Source organism: Electrophorus electricus, chromosome 18 (genome assembly GCF_041902795.1).
Source record: "Electrophorus electricus isolate QZ-2024a chromosome 18, ASM4190279v1, whole genome shotgun sequence".
NCBI classification, from domain to species: Eukaryota; Metazoa; Chordata; class Actinopteri; order Gymnotiformes; family Gymnotidae; genus Electrophorus; species Electrophorus electricus.
This window is the reverse complement of record NC_137514.1, coordinates 16,145,122-16,156,398: the sequence shown is the minus strand read 5'-3', so window position 1 is coordinate 16,156,398 and position 11,277 is coordinate 16,145,122. Positions and strand designations below refer to the sequence as shown.

General features: G+C 38.3%; 1 protein-coding gene across 1 annotated transcript; it reads right to left on the bottom strand.

Annotated features, from left to right (window-relative positions):
- Positions 1–6,024: 6,024 nt before the first annotated feature.
- Positions 6,025–10,302, bottom strand: LOC145652041 (uncharacterized). The gene is made up of 3 exons (XM_081701222.1): positions 10,150–10,302; positions 7,964–8,006; positions 6,025–7,605 (listed from the first exon to the last, which is right to left on the bottom strand). Exons 2-3 carry the CDS (start codon positions 8,002–8,004, stop codon positions 6,267–6,269), a joined length of 1,380 nt encoding a protein of 459 aa, XP_081557348.1. The 5' UTR covers positions 8,005–8,006; positions 10,150–10,302; the 3' UTR covers positions 6,025–6,266.
- Positions 10,303–11,277: the final 975 nt, after the last annotated feature.

The window sequence follows — 11,277 nt, the reverse complement described above, 5'->3', positions numbered from 1 at the left end:
ATTTAACGGGTACAAAGAATTTACCCTCTGGACATTCTGCGGGAATCTCTGTGTCTGTCAGTAGCTCCTGTGTCTGTCAGGAAATTCCTCCTCAATTTCCCACCTTATTGATGTGACTAACTTGTGTAGGAACAATGGTGTTAGGCATCTTAGGGTTCTCCGTTGCCCCATATGCATAAGTGATAGGGCGTCAGCATTATTATTGTGAGAGCTTGGATGGTAAGTAATCGAAAAGTCAAACCGTGAGAAAAAAATAGACCAACGGGTTTGACGAGAATGAGACATTTGGTGGCACGCATGTATTCCAAGATTTTATGGTCAATGAGGACTAGGAAAGAATGGTTAACTCCTTCAATGCAATGTCTCCACACAGAGCTAGCTTTACTGCTAAGAGCTCCTTTTCTCCGATGCTGTACTTATGCTCTGCTGGTGTTAGTTTGTGTGAGTAAATAGCTACTGGATGCAACTTGGAATCCTCGGCTCTCTGAGACAGCACCACCCCTCAACGACCTCAGATGTGTCTACTTCAACTATGAAGGGAGCTGAGGGATCAAGATGCTTAAGAACAGGTGCTCTAGTGAAGGCCTTCTTGAGTTGGCTGAAGGATTGTTCTACTTCCAGAGTCCAACGTAATTTAGTAGCAGCCCCTTTCTGATGAAGCAACAATAGAAGTTGGCAAAACCTAGGAAGCTCTGCAACTTCTTTAATAGAATAGCCTCAATCTTCCTATTGTCCATCATTATACCGCTATGACTAATCTCATACCCTAGAAATGAGATTGATTGATGATACAAATTTCTCACCTTTAACACACAGCTGGTGGTCAAGTAAACACTGTAATATCAAACGTACATGCTTGATGTGGGATTCAAGTTCTGTCATCCATATAGGCAATCATAAGGTTTGCAATATACTCCCTTAGGATGTCATTAATGAATGCCTGAAACACAGAAGGAGTGATGCTGAGGCCATATGGCATAACTCATAATGCCCCCTTGTGGGGATGAAGGCCATCTTCCACTCATCTACCCTTTTGATCCTGGTCAAGTTGTAGGCACTTCTTAAATCCAATTTTGTAAAGTATTGTGCATCTCTAAGTTGTTCTAGTGCCACCAGGACTAGAGGTAAAGGGTAAGCGTACCTTTGGGAGATTTGTTTGAGGCTCCGAAAGTCAATGCACGGTCTCAGAACTCTGTCATTTTTTTGATGAAAAAGAAACAAGAAGCAATTGGAGGGGTTGTATAAAGCCCTATTCCAAAGCCTCATTTATATAGGTCTCCATTACCCTCTCCTCCTCCTGAGTAAGTGGGTAAATGCATGCTTTGGGCAGTGTTGCTCCTTCTAGTAGGTCTATGCCACAGTCATACGATTGGTGAGGGGTGAGTTGAGTAGCTCTTTCTTTTTTGAACACCAACATGAGATCCTGGTACTCTTGGGGAATCCAATTTGTGTCCTCACACTCTGGGCTTTCAATAGTTGTGGCATGGATCCAAGACATTGAAAGACTAAGACAATTTTGGACACAGTATGGCGACCAGAAAATGATCTCCTGATGCGCCCAGGAGATATGTGGATTATGGCGTTTCAACCAGGGTAGACACAGGACTATAGGTAGTTCCGAGGACTTGATAACCAGAAAAGATCTGAATGGAGAGCACTGGTAGCCAGAAAGATGGGCTTTGTTCTGTGCATTATGCATCCAATGCCTACTGGAGCACCATATAGGGCCGATACTTGGAATGGTCTGGAAAGGGGCACCACGGGAATCCCCAGGTCTTCAAAAAGGTGATTGTGGATGAAATTCCCCTCTGCCCTGGAGTCTACTAATGCTGAAAACACAAATGGAGAAGACTGAGAGAAGATGGAGACTGGGATAGTGAAAGAACTCGATACCAACTTTTTCATTGGACGACTCACCTCATTAGCTCGTAAAGTGGGTTTTTCGTGTTCTCCATTAGGCGTAGAATGGGGTCATACCCAGTATTCATGAATTACGTGTCCTGTCGCACCACAGTAAAGGCAAAGACCATCTTAGATGTGTCTGAGTCTCTCCTCAGGAGTCAGACGTGCAGAATTGCACTGCATAGGCTCATCTGAAGACTCTCTGTATGACTCAGTGTTAACCCGGGGTGCTGGATAACCTCTGCCGGTTCTGTGAGGTCTCTGCTCCTGGAGTAAATGATCCAACCTGATGGCCAGAGTAACTAGCTGGTCCAGATCGAGATTCTCATCCTTGCATGCCACTTCCTGCAATACGTTTGTGTTTAGCCTGTTATGAAACGTTACAAGCAGAGCAGCCTCATTCCAACCGCTACCTACTGCCATGGTGCGGAATTCACGAGCGTACTCCGCTAACGACCAGTTACACTGACGGAGATAAGGGAGTAACTCCCCACAGGTTTTGTCTTTTCATGGATTATCAAAGATCAAGTTGAATTGTGCTAGGAAGTGTTCATACAAAGACACCTGAATCCCTTCCCATTCTGCTGTGGCCCTCTCCAGAGCTGCATCAGTAAGGTTGGATATGAAGAAGGCTATTTTGGCCTGATTCATGCGAGGCAGGGTACTAGCAAAATATAGTTCACATTGTAATACAAACCCTCTGCACTCATCAGGTGTACCATCATATTTATCAGGCTTGCTGACAGGATATGATGGACAGGTAGCAGGAGTAGCCAGCTGTTGGGCATAAGATATGGAGGATTGGGGTATTGTGTCTAGGCTTTTTAGTTATGATTCTATAGATAAAACCTAGCACGTAGCCAGGCATATGTGCTATAAATGATTTTTTTTTTTTATCAAAATTTATTTATATAGCACAACAGATGTCAAAAAGCATTTTTACAAGTGTCCAAGTCCAAGCCCCCAGTGAGCAAGCCAGGGATGACAGTGGCAAGGAAAAACTCCCCAGAGCATGAGAAAGAAACCTTGAGAGGAACCAAGACTCAAAGGGGAGGCCCATCCTCCTCTGGCTGACAATGGTTACTACAATAAGAAAAAAAAAATGTAAAGAGAAAAATAAATGTAAAAAATGAAAAAAATAAGAAATGAATGTCTAGTCCGACTTTCTAGAGGTTCTAGTCTTTTCCTGAGGTGTGCATGTGTCTGAGTCCCATCCCGTCCATTAAGGGAAACAGAGAAGTATTTAGTTAAGGGTGGCAGTGTGGTGCACTACAGGAAGGACATCATGGAGAGGCAGGAGTAGCCACGACAGCTGAGATGGGTAGAGGCTCAGTAACATCATGACATGCCAAAAGAGAACGTCCATTAAGGTCAACAGAGAAATGAACTGTCATGTCGTGTTCATCCTTACAAATGTAACCCAACTTTTTGTCTTCTTGTATGCTACTGCAAAGATGGTGCCATCATTGGTCTAGTCATGTTCATCTGCGACAAAGCACCTAAAAAATGATCTGGTTTCACCAGTGGATGTACCAATGCTGCAGGGGATGTGCCAATGTCAACATCTCAGAAACAGCCTACCCACACTAGACCAACTGGAGAAACTGAGGCTCCACATCTACACTGAAGTGGCTATTCACACTAAAAATAACAGTGTATGGTGATACTAGCGGGGCTGATACTAGCTGGGCTGCCAAATTGAGGATGGGTTCCCTCTTGAGTCTTGGTGCTCCCAGGCTTTCTTCCTAAATCCTGCCCAGGGAGTTTTCCTTATCACTGTTACCCCTGGCTTGTTCACTCTTATATTTGTAACACTGCTTTGTGACAAAATATGTTGCTAAAAGTGCTATCTAAATAAATTTGACTTGACTTGAAATATGACTGCTTTTCTAGGATAAGAGGAGCCAGTGGGTAAATTGATCCCCCACCCATATCTGGGGAAGCATGAACAATTTTTTGTCATATGACCCTAAATTTATTTAGTATTCTCCATATTCATCTTTCTGTTGAAGGAACAACAATGTGGACGAAGTGGCAGGCAAAATTTTCACAAAATAAAATGTATTTGCATTTCAAAGGTTTTTATATCAAGTATAATCTGTCTCACATCAAAAGTAAATTATCAGTTTAAAAAAAAATTATATCAGATATGTTGATGAACTGAGAATGTATAAAAAACACCCACAGATTTAAATGAAGTCAAATATTTAATGTGTCGCAACAATGAATAACTGATATTTCATATTTTAGATGTAGCATCTACACATTTGTCTTGCCATGTAATTACAGAAGAAAACCAGATAGGGGCTCCACATCCCTGGACAGCAACACTTCATTTTTTTTCTACCCTTCATATGTCCCCAACACTTCATATTACAACCTATACCTGGAATGTTAATTAATTTCTATAATTTTCCACAATTGATTGCTGTCATTGCCAAGTAGGTCTAAGTTTTGTTAAAGAATTGGGATAAAAAAGTATTATTTCAAACACACACTGAAAAATAAAAAAAACAAATAAGCTTCCTGTTCAAAACATTAAAAGTTTAACTGAATTTAAGACTGCCATGTCTATATCTTAATCTTAAAGACTTGACAAACCAGCTTCAGGTTTGACAACTGCAGACAAATTAGCAGTTTATACTATTTCATGAACACCAATAAAATCAGTACCATGAGGCATTTATTTATAACAATATTTGGAAATGTAAATTAAAATCTGGTTGATACAATAGTTAGTAACTGTTTTCTCTTATGGCTCAAAATACACTGTTGGTTGGATCAGGATACCCCTGCCATTAGGCAAATCGAACCACAAGACCACTTTTTTGGGGTGCTCCAGATATTGTTATCTATTTGAGTTAGGTACACTGCAAATGTTTCAGATGATGGCACACACCCTGAAATTGTTATTTATGCATGAGTTGTATCCCTGTATCTTAATCCCTTGGCTATATATTGATTTAAGGAAAAAAAAACTTACCTTACCCCAATCTCCTCTAATGAAATTTTGGGGAGGGCAATTTTGAGGTTGTATACCCCTCAACAAAAGGTGGTTGTGCTCCTGGCTAGAAGTGGTAGCAGCACTTGTAAAGAACTGGAAATATGTAAAAACATCAGTGATAAACATCAGTAATTTGTAAAGAAAACCCTCAAGAGGCAGCACTAGCCCTCCTATCCACTTGTATAGAACACCTGGAGGTGCACAAGCCTATCCCAATCCCTACACCCTACAAAGACCTGGCTAAGGTTTTTAGTCCCTCCAAGGCCACCAACCTCCCTCCACACCTTGCCTTCTGAATGTAGGAGCTTTTCCCCCTGTGTGCAGGGTCTACCCACTCTCCGAGAAGGTTATGGAACAATACATCCCAGTGTCTGCAGTCGGGAAAATACCAAGTTCAAACCAGTGGCCTTTTTTCCCAAAATCTGACCCTTACAGAATGGAACTACAGGGTCAGTGACTGGGAGTTACTAGCCATGAATTCACATTTGAGGAGTGGAGGTACTGGCTGGAGGGAGCATGATACTCCAGGCAAGCTCAATGGTCTGTGTTGCTTTCTTGCTTTTTGTTCCAGGTGATGTATAGACCAGGATCCAAGAACATGAAGGCGGGTATGCTCTACCAGCAGTACATCCCACTAAAACACAATCTAGGTGTCCTGATTACCCAACCTGAGGGACACACCCACCGGCACACACACACAAACACATTGCACCTGTCCTGCTTCCAATCACCAACTATTCAACACAAGCTCCTGTGCATTGTTTGCTCTCTCCCTTATTTAAAGCCCACAGGTACTCTTCTCCAGTTCTGTGCATTGCTCGCTAGTACAGTGACTACAAGACAATTTGGAGGCTGCTTATTTCCATGGCTATGCCACAAGCCATTATTGCCAGTGTTTTGGTTTTGTTCCTTTCCTGTTTTTTATTAGCCAGCTTTCTGCTGTGCTCATTTATTTATTTGTTACTTATTGCCTAAGAAATTGAAGAGAAATGTCCGCTGTCTGGCTTTCATTAAATGATTAATTTTATGGTGATATAACATTATCTCTACTGCTAACAGGAGAAGGCAATGAATACACAAAAACCTGATTTTGAAAAAAATGTAGATAATTTATTAATATTTGTGGAGCAGCCTGCTGAGGTTATGGAAGGCTGGAGTATCTATATATAGCAGCAGGAAGATTGATGATAAAGGGTAAAACCATAGTTATAAAAACATGTTCACAAAACATGCTGTATATAAATGTTGTTCAATCACAATTGTACATATTTTAATTCTAGACATTTACATACATTTATGACAGGGATAATACCACAGAAGTAAAAGGAGCATTATAATGAAGTTGATAATAATCTGTAATTTATGTTAAATCAGAAGCCTTTAGAGTTTTATCAACATTTGATATCAGTTCTGCCTCAAAGTCCCACACCCTTGTGTCAACAAACAGTTGCTCTTTGGTAAGATATCCCTGTAGTGGTGTTCTCACATGAACAATTCGACACACATCAAAAGGTACATAATACACATCTCCATATTGTGCCAGGGTTGAGTGTACTGATGTTTGTACTACACTCCTTGGGTTGATGATCATTTTTCTCGGGTTGAAGACATATTTTCTATCTGGTTCTCTATAAATGTGTTCCATAATATTGATGCCAGATATATTTCTCCATTCTGGTCGACTGAATCGATGAGTCTCTTCAAACTGTGTCTTGGGGAAAATGTGATTCTCAATGAGAAATACACCCACAGTTATGTGCTCTTGTTGAAGATCCTCCATCAGTAATGGAAGGTTAGCATGTTTGTAAGGCATGATGATCTCATCAATGTCATTCAGGAGAACATATCTGGACTGATACATGTTTCTATAAATGCACTCATTCAGTGTTACCAACTGGCCATAATACTGGAGGTCTCCACCATGTTCCACAAAGTTCCATCCTTTAGATGGGTTAAGGAAATTATCAATAGGCCATGAAACAATCTCTACTATTCCTTCCCTCTTATAATGCTGTAAGAGTTTCTCCAGGTCAGGACCACAGCTTGTGTTGTAGATCACTATATGTTGCACACCTATAAGTTTGTACATTTCCACTGTTTGGACAAATTGAAGAACATTATTATAGCCTTCAAAAAGGTTGGAGATACAGACAGTGAAATTGAACTTAAATGATTTATGGGTCACTTTATTCTTTATGGGCAAGAGATCTTCAGTGTGAATGTCTGAGATGTTTGTACTGCATGAAATGGCTACACGTGATGCATTTTGAGTTTGTGCATCATGACACAGCACATCTGAAGCTGCAAATGGAAAGCCAAAATGGTCACTGTGTATCTGGACTTCAGCCTCAGCAGTCTGGCAGTCATGGTCATCGTTACAGAAGATGCAGTAAAGAGGCTGCAGATTGTCCCTTTTGATTATGCTGATAACTCGAATGGCCTTATTGATTCTGTGATCGATGAATGCAGATACAACAAAATGTTCTGAATGTTTAATGGATATTATGGAATCTTTTGTGAAAAAAACTTTCTTTGTTTCAGATCTATTCAGCATAGGATATCTGTAAATAAGTGTACCTGTACATATATAGCCATAAATGTTTTGAACCAGGATAAAGCCTAGAATCACAAAAAGTGAAAGCAAAACAAATAGTTTGATATTTGCCTTTTTCATTTTAATCCAATGCCCATTTTGACACCTGTAGAATTAAAAAAACAACAACAACGAAATATTATGTAATTGCATTAGAACAAGCAGTATTTTTTTTTCTAAATACACACATAAATAGGATCTCCTTTCACACAAGTTCTTTTTAAGATATTCAGATATTTAAAGCTATTCATGTTGGGGTTAATAGGAAAGTTCAAGCTGAAAGCACATAATACCCATTTTAGTTTATTTACAAGTAACACCTGATTGGAAAGTGAAAAAAAAAGAAAAACTTTACACAACAAGGGGAGAAATTATCACAAAACAATTTGTTCAATTATAGGACTATGGACATACTTTGTATATGTGTGCTATGTTCCCAGAGGAGCTCTCAATTTCCTACATACCTATTCAAGCTTTTCTTGAATAATCTGCAGTTAGCCTCCATGCCTGTGGCAGATTCAGATAAAGAAAGTAACAGGTAGCAATGAAATTCCACCTCTAATGCATTACTGAAAAACTAGTGACAAATTTTACATTTCTAATGGTATAGCTAAAGCTACTCAATTTCTAACATTTAGTTAAATAAATGAAATGTAAGCACATGTTAGAAAATACAAAGATGATTTGATTTACTCTGTGCACACATTGTAATAGTTCTGGAGACAGAATTTAAGTGCTGTTTTGTAATGCTTTCTATTGTAATGTAATACAGCTTAAAAGCAATACAATATTACTATGTAAACAAGTAGTAGTTTTAAAAAAATTTTTCCTTAATAATAAGTTATATATTGTTTTGCATTGTCCTGGTTATCCTGCATGTTCAATAAAATATCTATCTGCTTCAGTCTACTCTTATTGTAAGTTTCTTTTCTTCCTCAGTTTCATATAGAAAGGAACTAAAGAATTCTCGTTTTATTGCCAATCCAAGGGTTCTGCATTAGAAATAGGACCACATAAAGTAAAAAATCACACTACCATACACATACAGGCCTACTACCATATAGGCCTACTACACCACTTTTTCCTATTCCCTTTGTTTTTCACTGTCTACCCATTTTTTACCAGAATTTTCCATAATGTCTAATTCCTTATAACCCCTACTGCACTTGCAACCTTTTAAAATGAAGCAAAACTATGTGCGTATTTTTTGTTCACACTTCAATCATTTTCTATCACTTCATTATTTTTCTGTAAACTGCTTTGACTTAATTTAGACTGCTTTAATTTTATTTATTCATTTCATTGTACTCAGTTGTATGATTAATTGTATAATAATTCTAATAATCTATCTATTTCCTTATTTGTGTTTAGCTGATCATACACATTGAAATCTACATCTTAAATTAGTCTATAGTTTGGTTTTTATCAGGGTCATCATGCATCCATCTGTTTTTGAGGAGGCACAGTGACACCATATGCGTGAGGGGTTAGGACAATTCCAAGGGCCTGTGACTGACAAGGGTCCTGAAAAAAGTATTAGAACTTCAAGTACATTTTTTTCACGGGGTCTAAATCCCTGGCAGAGTCCCTGAGAGGGCACACATGGGAAGGTGTTTGGTGAGTGTCAATCTAAGGTAAATAATACAATCTTAGGCAATAAACACATCTAATGCAACAAACATAAACCTGGGCAAGTTTCACTAGTTTGAGTGAATGTACTGATGGCAATCTCTCATCAAAAAATGTCCACAGCAGTAACAGTGACCGGTATTAGTGTTCAGTGCAACGTTAATCTTGTCCCAGTCTTCCCCTCTGGTGGTTGGGTGGGTGTTTTGTTAGATTATCCTCCTCCCTGATTATCCTCACCTGTGTCATTTTTGTGGGGGTATTGTTAATAATAATAATCTGTAATTCATTTTTAGTTTTGCATGTTCATTATGCAAGTTATGCACTTGCCTAATGTTAATCAGAAATGCAAAGAAAAATGGCATTCACACATTCCACACATTCTCTCTCTCATACTCACACACGCACACACACACACACACACACATACACACACACACACACACACATGCACGCACACATACATAGAGATAGATAGAGAGATAGATTGATAGCTTTTTTTAATATAAAGGTAGAAAAGCTGTGAAGTACACAAAATTTCCAAAGAGAAAGGTTTCCTTCATGTCACACCAATCTCTACTCCATTCCACTTCCCCATTCACAATCTTTGGTTTATTTGATTATTGCAAACATCATCTTCTCATTTGTTCTCACTTATCTAATCACCACAGGTGCCAAAGTCCAGTGCATTGACGGTCCCTACAAGCCAACTAGATTCACTCTCAGCTATGAACAATATGTATTATCGAGGAAAATGTATGGAATAATTTATAGCACAATTTTAAAAAGATGAAATGTGTCACTTAAGAATATGTGCATTGAAAGAGTTTTCCCAGCCACATCAATACCAGTGTTCTCAGCACAATTAGGATTTAAAAATAATACCATGGGAGGATCTGTAGAATCCATTTTAACATTAATAAAATTGAATTCACTTTGGAAACTATTGGAGGAGTTATACAAGTCAATGACATTAAATCAAATTATTTCACTTGTGAAACTATAGAACAATATAATCTTTTACCTTTTATGTCAGTAATTAAGTCTTCAGGCAAAGAGTCCACAAATTCTTCTAGGAGTCATCTTATAGTTTTACCAATTCATAATATTAAAGGCACAATGGTTTCCAATTTTAAGTTACAAAACTCTGAGATATTCCACTGCTTTTAGATGTGCCAGGAATGAAAGACAAAATGAAAAACTGTGGAGCAGGCAAGTTAGGGGAGGGGTGAAATGTGTTGATTCTGTATTTCTCAATGATGCGGGTTCACACTGAACACAATGGAAAGACAAACTATGAGAAGAAAAATGGCTACAGTGGTATGGAAAGGAATCCTTGTGTGAAAATGTGAGCATGAATAGCAAAGCTTTTAGCTAAATTTGCAGAGCACATGTTTCTGTGTTCTGCAATGTTATATTAACATTTTAAAAACATTTTACTGCATGTATTCTGATTTATTTGCTTGACAATACAGCACATCTTGTTTTCAATTATACGTAATAATACCTACCAGTGTTACTGAGTTATTAAGAGCTAGAACCAAAGTGGTGACTTTTTGTTAGTGCGTTCTGTGTCTGTTCTGAGCTTCAGCAGTCCTGCTAAGCCTATGGTCACACCCTGTTTGAGCACAGTTCATTACATTATGATTTGGCTGGTTACAAACCCTTTGGGTGAGTCCATGGTTTCACCCTTAGGGCGGCTCAGCCCCCAAAGAGAATGTCGATCTGGCAGTTAAATCAACATGGGAATTCAATTACAAAGAATTCAACAGTTTGTAAATGACAATTATTATACACCAACATCAAGGCACTATATAAATTATTATTATTATTATTATTATTATTATTATTATTATTATTATCAAGATTGACTAAGATTGACTAAGGGATTTGAATTCCCTTTACATAATAAAATAAATAATTGTTACAGGATGATGTTAGAAAGCATCTCATATTTAGGTGCTGTGGATGTCATAAAAATGTTATCGTACAAAGGAAAAATGACAATAAAACTCATTTCCATTTGTATTTTTTTTTCAGGAAATAAAAGAAATCATGAAACTGAAATTAACTATAAATCATAATCTTGTTATAGGGAAGATGGGTGAAAGTGCAGGAACGTAGCAGTTAATCAGAGAAATGGGTACTGCAA